General features: G+C 38.4%; 1 protein-coding gene across 1 annotated transcript; it reads right to left on the bottom strand.

Annotated features, from left to right (window-relative positions):
• Positions 1 to 1,356: 1,356 nt before the first annotated feature.
• On the bottom strand, positions 1,357 to 3,848 carry LOC112020979 (receptor-like protein CLAVATA2). The gene has a single exon (XM_024053549.2). The coding sequence runs from the start codon at positions 3,635 to 3,637 to the stop codon at positions 1,436 to 1,438; it is 2,202 nt and encodes a 733-aa protein (XP_023909317.1). The 5' UTR covers positions 3,638 to 3,848; the 3' UTR covers positions 1,357 to 1,435.
• Between the last annotated feature and the right edge of the window lie 12,231 nt (positions 3,849 to 16,079).

The raw sequence follows: 16,079 nt of genomic DNA, 5'->3' as shown, positions 1-16,079 counted from the left end.
TCACAAATAATTCTAGAATCATGGGAGTCTTTGAGATTTTATCTAATATCTAATCTATTAGAAATTTGTATATCTTGTTTTGATAGTTTATATAAAATGCCTAAACATGTATTCAATTTCTATTTATTTATAGTTATAGATAATTATTTATAGATTAGTTAGAGATAATAGATAATAATAATAGAGCTTGTGTTTTAAGTTTCTGAATATTATCACTGGACCTTTTGGAATGTTTGTCTTCTAGAACATTGTGCTAGCGCACAGATTAGAGATTTTGATTTTAGAGTAGCTACGTTCCACTATGAACCACTTTCCTCTATTATATATTTGCATTTTTTTCTGGTGGGAGTGGATGTTCTGTTTGAATCCCAGCTAGGAAGTGCCGAAAATCCCTGTTCTTACTTTTGGAGGCTTAGATAAACTAGTTTGGATAACAAATATGAGTGTTGGATTTATCGTCAAAGTAGGCATATTGGCTGGATAAAGAAAGAAGATTTAACATTGCTAATGGGAAGACGTGGGAAGATTTATGGAAAACCTCTAAATTGCACAAATGTCAATGTTCTATTATGGAGGAAAAAGCATATGATGTAACAGAGACACATGTAACAATATGAGAGGGGCGTTACATATGCATCATGAATTTCAAACCATAGAAAGCAATTTAAATTTCAATCAAACCTCATGTGGGTAAAGTGTCAAATTTTAAATCATAGGTAGGTAACTTAAATTTCAGCCAAACTACGGGTAGATAAGCTGTAATTTCCAAGAGCATGAATTCTTCTTATTTGCTGTCATCACAGTTGATATTATCTAGAAGTTATATAACAGTTTGTATGGAAAGGAAATGAGCAAGTTCATTTCAAAGATGTCCAACATATCACTATAAAAACTTCAATAGCTTTCCAGGGTTGTTAACAGATAGTGTTTCTAAAGAAAGTCTCAACAGTGATTCAAAATGGACTCCCTCGTGTGGTGAATACATCAAGCTTAATATAAAGTATATTATTCATTAAATACATGTTATATAGGGACAGTTAAAAAAAAAAAAAAAAAAAAAAACTGTCAAGACAATAGAGAATTGGGTTGAATACTTGGTTTTTTCCAGAAAACTTGTTGAGCAAGCTGCTATATGAAAATAAAGACTCACTCAAAGTAAGGAAAGTTCCCAACCCAGTATCTCATTCAGGATGGTTCACATACAAGTTAGCAGTTTTAGAGTTCTACAACAACATTTGGAAAGATACAGCTTCGTCAGGTGGTGGATAAAATCCCTTTAAACCTTCACACAACACATACAGAATATATGGTTCAAGATTGTTAACATGGGCAGAAGAGTTTTTAAGATCAATTCAATCTTAAAAAGTGAAACTGGCTACTAAAATGAGGCAACAAGAATGTACATGATAAAGTTCTCAATCTCACATATAATGCATTAAACTTTCATATGGAGAATGTAATTTCTTGTTCGAGCAGAACAAAATAAAGCAACAATGCCAACGTAGAAACTAACAAAAAAGCTTAAACAGAACACCCATACAGAAATCGGCCCCTCAACCACTCCATCATGAAAAGACTTACCAGGCAACATTGGAATGCTCTCTGTTTCACACCTTCCACTTGAGGTTTCCACGCACAGGTCTGGATTTCCAGCAAATGCTCCTGGAAACCTCCAATACCCTTGTTTCTTAGGAACAAATCCAGAGAAACTGTTATATGACAAGTTTAAGAGTGTCAGATCTTTAAGGCTAGAAACATTTCCAGGGACCTGACCTGATAAAGAATTATGTGATAAATCCAAGGCCTTTAAACCGCTCATCTTCTCTAAACCAGGAACATGACCATCAAGAAAATTGTGTGACAAATTCAGGTATTCCAAGCCCTGTAGTGCAAATAGGCCCTGTGGAATCTCTCCATGTAGCAAATTATTGGATAAATCAATTCCAACTGTTGAAGATAGATGGTAATCGAAGCTTGATTGACTACTACCAGTGACAACCATTGAAACTCTGACATGCACATTTGGCATTGCAACAAATGGCACTCTAGACATTCTACCAATGTCTATTTTGTTGAACTTTACGCTAATATTGAAGTTACCATCTGCTATTAAGCCAGAGAATTTGTTGCCTGATAAATCTACTGTCTGGATTTCTTCAAATGTGAATAGCCAATTGGGTAGATTTCCATTGAATTTGTTCTGAGCCAGGGAGAGAAACCTGATGTTTGACCATTTGGTTATTGCATCATTCAAAGTTCCAGAGAGATTGTTGGAGCTAAAATCTACAAACTCTAGAGATTTACAGCCTGCCAAAGTTAGTGGGATCTCACCAGAAATCATGTTATTGCTAAGATCTAGTATCTTCAGGCTATCCAACGCATCAAGCTCTGGATGAATTTCACCAGAAAGATGGTTGTTATTGAGCATCAATGAAAGTAACTGATAGCACCCAACAATGTTCAAAGGAATTGAACCTGATAACAAGTTGTGCGAAAGATCTATCACTTGGAGATAAGTCAAATTTCCAATCCTTGCAGGAATTTCCCCTGTAAGAAGATTGTGTGAAAGAAACAATGCCTGCAAGCTTTTCAATTCTGTTATCCTCAATGGGATTTCACCTGAGAACTGATTGTGGGATAAGTCAAGAAGAACAAGCCCAGATTTATCAGTTGTCTCTGCAATCTTGTGCGGTAAGGGACCCAACAAATCATTGTTACTCAAATCCAACACAAGAAGATTCTCGGAAAATACAAGTCTAGGAGATATTGCATATTTTAAGTGATTGAAAGATAGATTTAGATGAGTCAAAGCTTGAAGAGAAGCAACACATGTGGGTATTCCTCCCACAATAGAATTGTTAGCCATATTCAAAATATTGAGAGACTGAGCAGAAGCAGAAAGGCAAGGCAAGGTACCCGAAAACTGATTTGATTCAAGATTAAGAACCAGCAAAGATTGGCCAAAATCACGAAGATTACCTGATAAATTATTGTTACCAAGATCCAAATACTTTAAAGGTTTCAAATACAACAAGCTTTCAGGGATTTCCCCGCAAAACGAATTGGAAGCCAGATCAAGTTTTTCCAAATTTGTTGAGAAATTACCAAGCCACCCAGGAACAAGACCTCTCAAATCTCGGTTCCCATTCAAAACAAGTTCTTTCAAATTCCTAAGCCTCATGAGTGTGTCAGGCACAACACCAAGAAACCTATTGTGACTAAGATCGATGGCTCTGAGGCTAACCAAATTACCAAAACATAATGGAATTGGGCATGTAAAATTGTTATGGGACAAATTCATGTCTTCAAGAAACGAAAGCTTGCACAATTTTGGGAGAACTTTGCCGGACAAGTTCATGTTGGTCAAGTTGATTGAAACCACCCGGCCGGTCCGGTTCTCACAGGTGAGCCCGGACCAGCTGGTGCAGTTAGTCCCAACCCAGCTTGACAAGCTCTGGCCAGGGTCTTGGACCCTTGATTTGAAGGCCAGAAGTAAGGCTTTGTCATCTGGGTCAAGATCAACAACACACTGACAAGGGCTTGAACAACGTAACAGAACCAACAACAAGAGTAGTGGCAGAACATGTAATTGAAAGGCTTTCCAGGGGCAAACAACTGAAACCCAATTAATTTCCATGACTGAAAAACACAGAAGGCTAACTGAAGAACAACACCGCAGTGGCAGAAGGTGTACAAATTAGGGAAACTATAGGGGTGAAAACATGAAACCCATCTTCATCTAACTGAGTTGAGTGCAAGAACTAAAACAAACATACAACATTATAAACTGAAAGAGTCCTAAAAAAACATGCAAATAGGCACACAGAGAGAGAAAGAGACTTACAGCTAAGAATCAATGGAGCAAGACATCAACTAATGTGGAAGTGGAATTGTATGAAAGTTTCTCCCTTACACTAAGATCAGATATTCTCTCATTCTCGTATTTGTTGGGTCCTAATTTAGTCTTTACCTTGCTGAGGTTCATAATAATTGAAAAAATAAAATAAAAAATAAAAAAGTCTTTAGATTGGTACTTTGGTTTGTTCCAAATTTCACTTTTTTTTTTTCTTTTCTTTTTTGTCCACTGACTGACTGACCACTGTTACCAAATAAGATGAGGCGTGAATATATTCTTTTCTCACTCCCTTTCCTTTACCGTAAGAAAATGACTCTCCTTTCTTGGCGCGTCAATTTCACGTTCTAACTTTTTTTTTAATTTTTAATTTTTAATTTTTAATTTTTAATTTTTAATTTTTATTGGAGAAACCAGATCCGAAAGTTGGGCTGGGCTTTATTGAAGCTCTGCAAATAATCATGAAACATCATCCAAAACCAAATGGGCTATTTCCACAGGGACAGTCTTCCAACCAAACTTGCAAATCTAGGCCTGGCTTAGCACGTTTAGCCGGTGTATCTGCAACTCTATTAGAGCATTTACACCAGCTCGGTTATAATCTTCTAAAATAGATGTACAGTACAAAATTTACACATTTTGAGCAAAAAAACACCCATATCAGTGGGTGTAAAAATATGCAAATCTGTGTATATATTTCCACGAGCTACAGTACCCGTGTAAATATACACGGGTACTGTAGCTCGTGTATACATTAAAATAATAGCCGAATCAACTTCCCAGCGCGCCAGAATAACCACCAACCACCAAACCCAGCGCCACCACCAACCACCGCACAGAGAATTAGACCAAAATCAACAGAAAATTAAACCAAAAATAATAGAAAATTAAACCAAAGCTCACCGGTAAACCCAACCCAAAAACAGTACAACCCCACTAGAGTCGGATTTGCTACCAGTGCTGCCGCCCGATCCGCCAGATCTTCCATTGTTGTCGTCGGTTGGGGGTGGGAGGTGAAGGTTGGGGGTGGGAGGCGAAGGATCGGTGGTGGAGGAAGAGAGGGAGGGGCGAAGGAAAGAGGGACGGAGAGCTGGATCGCCACAGGGAGGCCGAATCGGTGGAGGACTCGGCGGCGAGCTGGATCGACGGTGAGCTGGATCGCCAGAGGGAGGCCGAATCGGTGGAGGACTCGGCGGCGAGCTGGATCGACGGAGAGCTGGATCGCCAGAGGGAGGCCGAATCGGTGGAGAACGTCGGCGACGAGCTGGATCAACAGAGAGCAGAGAGATGGGTAGAGCTGGATCGATTGGTTTCAGTGAATGGGCTTTGTGATTTGGAAGAGGAAGGCAGAGAGATATGTAGAGAGAGAGAGAGAGCAAGAAATCAGAAAATGAGAGGAAACAGAGAGAGCGCGTATTTAAGTGGGGGTGGTTAGAAAGAAATAATAAAAAAATAGAGTATAATTAATATTTTATTAAAATATTTTGTAAAATAAATGAATTGATGTGGGTGTTTTGTAAAAGTGAATGTGTAAAATAGAAAAAGTAGGTTTTTAGTGTAAAAATGGACGTGTAAAATAGACATGCTGATGTGAATGCTCTTACATGACCGATTAACATAACAATATTCAAAAGAAGAGAAGAGGGTAGCTTGAGCAAGGATGTCACCAATAACATGACCATACGAGGACTGGTCTGTGATTGCATTGATAACCACTACTGCATCACCTTCGAAAGTCACTTCATGGAGACCAATCTCAACGGCGAACTGCATAGCACGTCTACAGACTTGAACTTCGACTGTTGCCACTAAATGGGGAAGTGGAATACACATCGATAAGGCACCCATGACCGCATCGTTAACATCACAGATGATCACTCCTAGGCCAGCTGTGTTGTTGTGCTTGAATAAAGCTGCATCAAAGTTGGCTTTATATCTTGTCTAGCTCTGAGTAGCCCATTTTGCTTAGACTGGAATTGGAATATGAACTGTGACAGGGTCTTCATCATGAGCTTTAAGGAAGTCACGTAGGAGTCTGCCAGCCTCAGAAAAAATTTGGTTTATGGGCTAAGTCGGGCGTCCAAGGCGGATTGAATTTCTTCGATTCCAAAGCATCCAAGCTGTGATGGAGAATATTTTCACTCTGTAGTCCTCCTTAACCTACAAAAAACTTGAGAAAATGTTAGTAAAGTCCCCTGATTGGGGGGGGACTGAGAGTTGTGCTCAACTAAGCTCTTTCCACATATTGGCTACCTCTGTACAACCCCACACCACATGTAAGATATCTTCAGGGTGGGCATTACAAATATTGTAGCAAACAGAGGAGACAATTTGGCGGCGAAATAGATTATCCAACGTTGGAAGGGAGTTGTTGTAAGCACGCCAAATAAAGTGCTTCACCTTATTAGGGGTACGTAGCATCCAAACACCTCTCTAAAGATGTCTCTAGGGGTGTGGATTTGAGCTACTAGGACTGCTGGCGAAGCTTCATTAGCCAACAGTAGATAAGCACTTCGGGTGGAAAAGATACTTGAAGGAGTTTTTTACCAGATAAGGCTGTCTTGGGGCAATCTGGTGCTAGGGCGATGCTTAAAATCTTCTTTGCTTTCATGGGGCAGAATGATTTGTTGGATTTCCTCATCTTTCCAACTCCCATTTGCCTCATCAATGAGCAAGCTAACCTTTGCATCAGGGGTTATAGAAGGTAGGGGCGAGCTCACCAATTTGTAGACTTGATCCGGGAGCCATTTTTCTTCCTTTATACACACTGTCTTGCCATCACCAATCCGCCACACCACACCCTTCCGTACCACATTCCAGGCACTTAATATGCTCTTCCATGCACAAGACCCATTTGCTGAGTTTGTAGCTTCAAGAATGGAGCAATTTGGAAAAAAAAAATGGGCTTTAAAGACTTTATGGCACAATGAGTCTGGATATTTCAACATTCGCCATACTTGCTTGGCGAGTAAAGCCTCATTAAACTTCTCAATCTCCTTTAAGCCCAAACCTCCAAAATCCTTACCTTAGCATAGGCGCTCCCATTTTGCCCAATGCACTTTTTTACTATCACCACTATATCCCCACCAAAACTTACGGATCATAATCTCAATCTCCTTTATTAAACCTTTGGGAAGCTTAAAACAACTCATAGAATAAGTTGGAATAGTTTGGATCACCGACTTAATAACCACCTCTTTGCCTGCTTGTGATAGTAGTTTCTCCTTCCATCCCTGAATCTTTTCTAGATTCGTTCCTTGATATAAGCGAACCCCTGTTTCTTAGCTCTTCCCATAAACATTGGTAACCCCAAATATTTTTCATACTATCTAATAGCTGGTACTCCCAAAAGTTGTTGAATTCTTGCTTGAAGATCATGTTGAGTATTTGAGCTACAGAAAATGTTGGTCTTATCTTTATTTATTTTTTGACCTGACCCCTTTCATAGATAGATAAGATATCAAGGATTACCTGACATTTTGATTCCTTTGCTCGACAAAAGAGCACACTGTTGTTTGCAAAGAACAAATGAGAGACACAAGGCCCGTTCCTGCATATTGACACTTCCTTGAGAGACCCATCCGCCTCAGCTTTGTTGAGCAAGACTTACAGTCCCATTGCACACACCAAGAATAAATATGGGGATAATGGATCACCTTGCTGTAGCCCCCTACTTGGCTTGATTACCGGAACCCCATTAAGTAAAACAAAATACGAAACTGACTTGATGCAAGACATAATGGTAGCAACGAATCTTCCAAAGAAACCTAAATGCAACATCGCCCTCTCCAAGAAATCCCACTTCCCTCTATCATAAGCTTTGCTCATGTCAAGCTTTAGAGCCATGTACCCCAACTTCCCTTAGGTTCAACACTTTAAATAGTGAAGGGTCTCAAAAGCAACCAACACATTATTAGTGATAAGCCTCCCCGAAAGAAAAGCACTCTGTGAATCAGACACTACATAGGGCAAATTTAGTTTTAGATGGTTAACCAAAACCTTTGCAATGAGTTTGTAGACCACATTACAAAGGCTAATCGGTCTAAAATCTAAGACTTTCTTGGGGTCTTCTATTTTAGGAATAAGACCAATGAAAGTAGAATTTCTTCAATCTGGAACAAAACCTGAGTTTAAAGCATTTAGGACTACCTCAGTTACATCTTTACCAACAATATACCAAAAGGATTTATAAAAAATAAGAGATATACCATCCAGACTAGGGGCTGCAAGTAGGGCCATTTAGTGAAGGGCTTTTTGTACTTCTTCGACAATGAATGGTCTATCCAAGCTATTATTCATCTCGGCCATGACAGTAGGTGTTAATCCACTTAAAATTTCATCAAAACCATCCAGATTTGAAGTGGTGAACATCGTGTCAAAATAAGTGCTTGCTAATCTACCCATATGGTCTTCATCTTCAATCCAATGGCCAAGATCATCTTCTAAACCCAAAATGTAGTTATGTTTGTTATGTTGGTTTGCCCTATAGTGAAAATACCTAGTGTTTCGGTCACCCTCCTTAAGCAACTCAATATGGGAATGTTTCCTCCTTCACCTTAAGCAACTGAATTTCATCACAGAGCTTTTCAATTTGGGCCGGATCTGTGCTGTATAAACTAGCCTCCTCAACAAAGCTCAACTCCATCAATTTCTTGGCTAAAGTAGTCCTTACATGCCCAAAAGTGACCCAGTTCCAAGCCTAGAGATTGTCTTGGCAGCTAGTAATCTTCCTCAACAGATTTCTTACTGGATTAGTATCATCCAAACCAGCCCATGAATCTTTAACCACTTCCTCACAAGTCTTGTCTTTTACCCACATTGCCTTAAACCGAAACAGATTCCCTTTTCTGTAAAATCCTTTTGTTCGGCATCGAAGATGAGAAGGATTGGTCTATGATCTGAATGGAAACACTCTAAATGGTAGATATGTGAAGTTAGGAACCTTAAAAAAAAAATCCACTTTTGCTACCCCACGGTCAAGTCGAATCTAAACATTGTGATCCCTAGGTCTTCTATTACACCAAGTAAATGGAAAACCATTAAATTCGAGGTCTTTAAACCCACAAAAATCCAAGGCATCCCAAAAACCTTGCATCTGCCTCTCAGGTCGAACCAACCACCTTGCTTTTCTTCAAGTTTGAGAATCTCATTAAATTCCCCCATTCAAACCCAAGGTAAATTTTGTCTTTGGCTTAAATCTCTAAGTAGATTCCAGGAATTTTCCCGACTGGTGGTGTTAGGGTCTCCGCATAAACCTATGAACCGCCAGGCGTCATCCATTCCTTGATCCACCACCCCATCAATGTGGTAATTAGAGGAAGTAAGAACATCCAACACAAAGTCATCTTTCCATAAAAGAGCCAGCCCCCCTCCCCTTTATGATGAGGAACAACAAAGAAATTTGTGTATTGCATTTTAAGGCTAATTCTCTCAACAACCTCCTTATCAACCTTAGTCTCCATTAGAAAGACCATTTTGGGATCTTTTTTGCCAATCAATTCAGCAAGTTCAACTTTTGTCTGTGGGTTCCCAAGCCCACGACAGTTCTAGCTAAGGCAACTCATTGTGACTAGTGGCACTGGAGGCCAGCCACCACCTGAGAATTTTCCTTGTACCCACCACCCATTGCATTGACTCATTTCTTCTTCTTTATTGCCTGTTCAAATGGCTCCAACTCTTTTTGGATGCCTATTTTCTTGGATCTCCACGTTGCTGCCATTATCATATTCCCCCACCTCACGCAACAGTCTCGCCCATTTTTTCCTAGTGATATTCAGAGGTTGTGTGGCTACCTAATTTGTTATATCTGTTAAAGGGACCAGCGTTGCATTAAAAGAAAACATACCATGCTACCCCTGATTGATGACAGTTCCTACTTCATTTTTTCTAAAATTCTGCATGGGCATGAAAGTAGGCAACAGGTCCCTCAACTCCTCTATTCCACTATCCAAGTTCACAATATTCGCATCAATGTCATTACTAAAAACATTCAGAGGGTTTGTATGACTAGAAAAAACCACACCTGTAAGTTCGGCCTCCTATGACTAGAAAAAACCACACCTGTAAGTTCGGCCTCCATGGATATCACCTCATTCACTTCTTTGTCCGTACCATTGTCCTTCTCAAAATTGGAAGCACTACTTTCTCAGTTGGTCAAGTCCTTGAGAATTGATTGATTTTTCTCTATTGCTGGCCCATTCTTCCAACACTTTGCACCCCGCGAATTCCCAGAAACCACCACAACCATTTTTCGAGTGTGTCTCACTGGATCAGCGAGAAGCCACTCCTCGTACTGTTGGTCATCCTTTTTCAAACTCCCCTTCCCCCAATTCCACACTTTGCAGTCTCTTTCACTATGGGTAAGCCTTCCACACCAATAACAAAAAATAGGGAGCCGTTCAGATTTAAGCAATGCCCAGCCAACATGCTCACCATCTGACCGCAACTTACAGCACTGTGGGAGAGCCTTGGTGATATCCATTGTAACTTGGATTCGTAAGAACTCACCCCCCTTCCCATCATCTTCCGGGTTAGCTACCTAAACTAATGTCCCAATGTTATTACCCACTACCTCCCCCATTGCCTGAGTAAGACACTGGTCCGGGACATTGTGGAGTTCTCCCAAAAAGTCATTGAATCAAAATCTAACGATGGGGCAGATTTCACATCCACTGCACGTCGCAGAACAATAATGCTTTTATCGTAGGACCACAGTTCAAACTCCAACACTCTTTCTAAATCCATTGCATCATCAAATTCAAACAACAGAATATTATCCCCTACCACTCTTTTCGGAAAAAATGTTGCCGCTAAATGAACAATAGTAACCTCTTTTTTCCAGGGTACATTAGCCCCATGCTCCTCTTCTTTTGTCAGTGAGAACCGTGACCAAAGATCCTCAATATTCGCCATATCACTGAGAAAGCTAACCTCACCACACCGTAACAGTGAAGACAAAGGACTAAAACCTGCCGTCCTATCAGACTCAAGGACTGAAGGGAACAGAGAAACCTCCACGCGAGAAGGGACGAAATTCTACACATGAAGCTGAGCAACTTTGCTTGAGAAACCCTAGCAGAGCAACCCTAATTGCGTGAAAGAAACCGTAGTTCACGTTCTAACAGAGATTATTATTTCAACAAAGTTTTGTTACAAACTCCTATGACATTATTATTGTGGACTATTTTAAGTATTTTTAGTCTTAAATTATAATTTAAAAAGTAAGTTTGTGAATTGAATAATAAACAATATTTTATTTGAACAAAATTTAACATACATATTAAGAACACAAAGAACATACAATCCAACAGTTAGAGTTTTAAAATATATAATTATGTCATTGTTAGGGTACATCTTTTTTGATATTATTTAAGTATCACCTATTTATTTTCAAACACCACTAAGAAGTTATTGGGCTTTCACAAAATATTTTTTACCCTATTATTATGTTAACCACAAATATTTTATATCTTACTATCTAAATTGGGTCATGATATAAACTATCACAAAAAGCCCAAAACACTAATATCTTATCAAATTCTATAATTATTATTTTAGTTGAGCCCAAAACTGGCCCTATGAGCCCAGCACACACATCCCATTCTATTTAAAGCCCAAGAATACTTATGCTTGGCAATATTTGAAAAGCCCATGATTCAAGGCCATGGCAAAACAATTTTATCAATTGAATTCAAATCTTTAATCAAAGCCCATTGTAACGCCCCAATTTGATTGATTGTGTGATGTGTGTGGGTGTGTGATGAGTCCCACATCAGGTATTTACTGGGTAGATATGGCTAGCGCTTTTCCTTGGGTCATTACATATGGTATCAAAGTCGGCCCGATAACCTCGTGTAGGCTTAGAGACACTACCCCACAAAGTGGACCCTAATGAGGACGTTAGAGATTTAAGTGGGGGTGATTGTGATGCCCCAATTTGATTGATTGTGTAATGTGTGTAGGTGTGTGATGAGTCCCACATCAGGTATTTACTGGATTGAAATGAGTTTTATTAACAACTACAAAGAACCTTTATTGTGACTAGTCATTTTAAGGTATAGCACAGATGTGGCTAGTGCTTTTCCATGAGTCATTACACTCATGCTTTAAACCTATGACAGTTTTATCAATGGAATTCAAATCCATAATCAAAGCTCATGGTTTAAACCTATAACAATTTATTTATCAAAACCCTAATTCACATTGGCAATATCAAAAGCCCAATTTATATTGGCAACATCAAAAGTCCAATTCTCACTGGCAACATCAAAAGTCCAATTCTCACTGGCAACATCAAAAGCTCAATTCACATTGGCAACATCATCCAAAGCCCAATTCTCATTGGCAACATCAAAAGCCCAATTTACATTGGCAATATCAAAATCCCAATTCTCATTGGCAATATCAAAGCCTAATTCTTATTGGCAATATCAAAAATCCAATTTACGTTGGCACTATTAAAAGCCCAAGTTATCTACTTGGCACTATTTTATCAAAAGCCCAAGATTATTAATACTTGGCAAAATACTATATTATATTTATTTCACTGAAAAGTCCTATAATAAACAATACTTTAAGTTCTTAAACCTATTACTATAATATTGCATGCTTATAGAATTTATGGCAATTGCCTATTCTTAACCCATGACAATCATCTTATAAAAGCCCATGGAAAATTATGATTATCTTAAACCCATAACATTTGTTTATTTATACCATATTATAAACCCATGGAATTTATATAAGAACCCATGGTCACTATTTATCTTATACATTCTTAATATCTATTTCCAAAACTCATGATAATTATTCACCTTATTATGATTATCTATAGAAAAACCCATAAGAATATCACATTATTCCATTATAGTGATTGTTACCATATTTTATTTGAAACCCGCGGATAATGCCTCTATTTAAAACCCATGGTAAATATTATTCTCAAGAAATATTGGAGGTCATTATTTAAAAGCCCCAAGAAAATATTGTTTACAAAATAATCCATAGCAAAAATTATGAGAAACTATGCAAGTTGTTATTTAAAACCCATGAAAATTAATACCCAAAATCTATCATAAATATTTATTAAAGCTCATGGATTCATTTCATTTTTACTAACAACCAAAGCCCATGTGGAATAAAAATCCATGGCAATATATGGTAGCTTTGTCCATTTTGTAGGGCTCACAATGACAAAGCAAAAGGATAGGCCCAAGTGGAGAGAACCACCAAGTTAGATGCCCACCAAAGTACTCAGCCCTCATGGCCAAGCCCAAGATGAAGTCTTAGCCAAAATAGCCCATGTGTGCAAACTGACCCAGCTAGAGAACTCCATTTAGTTCTGTCTTCTGCTGGAGAGCACCTTAACAAACAACCAAGCTCCTAAACCAAGTTAGGAGTTGGCCACCTATCCTAGCAGCCTCTTTACCACTGCCAATCATGATCTGAACAGCACTAAAGACTGGGCTGACACCTAAAAGCTAATGGGCAATAAATACCCTTCCTTTCCAAGTTATGATTACAACTCAAGGAAGCCATGACCAAGTCCTCCAAGCTCATGAAATCCTCAACTAAATAGTTTATTTATTACTAAAAATGTATGTAATTGATTCATGAATCAAGCCCATGAATCCTAAAGGGGAAATTTTGGAAAATATGGTTTGGAGGGCATAAAGAGATCTCCAATCGAACCTTCTAAAGTGGACTTAAACTTTGACACCTAGCTTGGGGTGTTGAATCCTAATTCCTAGGGTTCAAATCTCAGTTGTAGCACTAGGATTCCTCCTTAATACCTTCCTTAATCCCATTGGTTGAACACAATCTCAAAAATCTTAGCATTTAATGCAAGATTACCCCAAATACTCACCATGTGTCATATTACCCAAAATAGCAATGCAGCCCCAAAAGCAAATCTCCCATTTATGGCCAAATCCTAGGATAATTAAGTCTGCTAGTCTACCCCCTGATCAATCCTACATTTTTAGACTTTTATTAATTAATACCTCCCTAAACACCACTATAAAAGGGTAAGCACACTAGCCCACAAAACACACACCAACCCCTCTGAAATTTTTGATTTTCTTATCACTTTGCTTATGGTTCAACTCTCCCCAAGCTCATAAATCTCTTAGGACATATGTGAATCATGTTAGGAACATATGTCAATATAGAATTCGCTAATCCTTTGGCAAAACGCACTTTACTTATAATTGGGTAGATCTAGGATGTGTTTAAGGCTTCAAGGAACAAGAGTTCAAGTCCAAGTGTTAAAACCATGCAAGTTTGTTCAAGAAACAAGTGAAGAAGTGCTGGATTTTAAAGCTCGACAACTAGCTCGACAAATAGCATCTATCGAGGTTTAAAAGGCAGTTTAACCCGATGCTCGACAGTTGCTAGATAGATACCCTATCTATCAAGATTTATGAAAATCAGATTTTCAATTCTGATGTTCATCCAATCCGTGTATACATGTTTAGACTTTCTTTTCTCACAACCCTAAACATGTATAATGATTATTTTAAGGGCCATCACAGCTGATGCAAATGAGTGCAACTTGATGCAAAGGTTTTTCACAAGCATATTGTGACTGAAGACAATTTGCCTTAGTTCATCTTTCTCTTCAAGAAGCTATTGCGTCTGTATGTCGTAGGGTTTTGTAACCAAGGAGTTTCGTGATCTTCATCGTGTTGATAAACTAAAGAATTTTGCAGCCAACATCCTTCTCAAGTTGGTGTGTAAGTTGCGTACTAGGATCTGCGCATCGATTGGTTAGTCACGTATTGGGAGTTGTGCATTAAAAGGAGATATTGTCACTACAGAACATGTCCAATTGGGTATTGGGGTAAGGGTTTAACTATAGTTTGGTATAAGGTATTGAGATTCCTTTACTTGTAATCGCTTGTTGTGATAATAGTGAATTCTCAAGATTGGTGACCTTAAAATCACCTGGTGGGGTTTTTACTGTGTAGATTTTCTCCATTCGTAAAAAAATCACTATGTCAACTTTATTTTCTGCTGCATATTAACTTAGTTGGTGATTTATTTGTGCTACCATGCATATTGCATGTTAATTAACTTAATTAATTCACTTGGCTAATTAATTGGTTAATTTATCACAAGGGTTCAATACATTCTTGGCCTATCAAGTGGTATTAGAGCAGGCACACTCTGATTAGGGTTAGTCTTTGTTGTTTGATCTACTGACCCTTGTTGTCATGGCTGCAATTGGTATGAAAAGATCTTTGTTTTCAAATACATTTTATTTTTCTAATCGCTATTTGTTTAAGTATATCAGAAAATGCAAGTCTAAAAGTTATTTGAATTCTATCATGACGATCATTAGAAAAGATCTTAGCTTGACAAAAAAGAAACTAGACTGTCTTAGGATGAAATTGTACAGAGGAGTTCGTCTAAGAAGAGTGAAAGTTAAAATTTTTGTTCATAAATGGTAGATGAGAGAAAACACCATTCCTACTATCTGTCATCTAAGCACGAGGTGTGCTTCATGATGAAGTCCGCATTTAAGGTTATGGACATGTATCTGTGGTATCTTGATAGCGGTTGCTCAAGACACATAACTTGTGATCGATCTCTCTTTAAGGTTTTCGAGTCTAAGAAATGTGGTAATGTCACTTTTGGTGATGGAAGCAAATCATAGATTGAAGGAAAGGGAACTGTCTCATTACCGGGATTGCCAGACATTACAAATGTGCTATACGTAGAAGGTCTAAAAGTAAACCTATTAAGCATAAGTTAGATATGTGATCAAGACTTCATGGTGCTATTCTCTAAGGGAAAATTCCTTGTGTTGGATGAGTTTGGAAAGAAACTCTAAGTGGTGTTTGCACTCTAGACAACTGTTATGGTTTAGTCCCTGATGCTAATATTGTGTGCAATAGCATTTGTTTAACAAACAAAGATCTATGGTATCAAAGGATAGGACATGTTAGTTACAAACATCTTTCAATTGTATCTAAGCATGAATTAGTTAAGGATGCCCAAGCTCAGTAGAGCGAACAATGTGGTGTGTGGGCTATGTTAGCTTAGGAAACATACGAAAGCTAAACATCTGGGCACTCAGACATCCACTACTTTTAGACCATTGGAGCTGCTACATCTGGATCTCATAGGTCCAACCAAAACTGAGTCTCTTGGTGGAAAGAGATACATCATGGTTGTGGTAGATAATTTCACTAGGTACACTTGGGTCATCCTTCTACGATTCAAG

This window comes from Quercus suber, unplaced genomic scaffold (genome assembly GCF_002906115.3).
Source record: "Quercus suber isolate HL8 unplaced genomic scaffold, Cork oak 2.0 scaffold_37, whole genome shotgun sequence".
NCBI lineage: Eukaryota > Viridiplantae > Streptophyta > Magnoliopsida > Fagales > Fagaceae > Quercus > Quercus suber.
The sequence above is the reverse complement of the archived record's forward strand: the minus strand, read 5'-3'. Positions and strand labels throughout refer to the sequence as shown.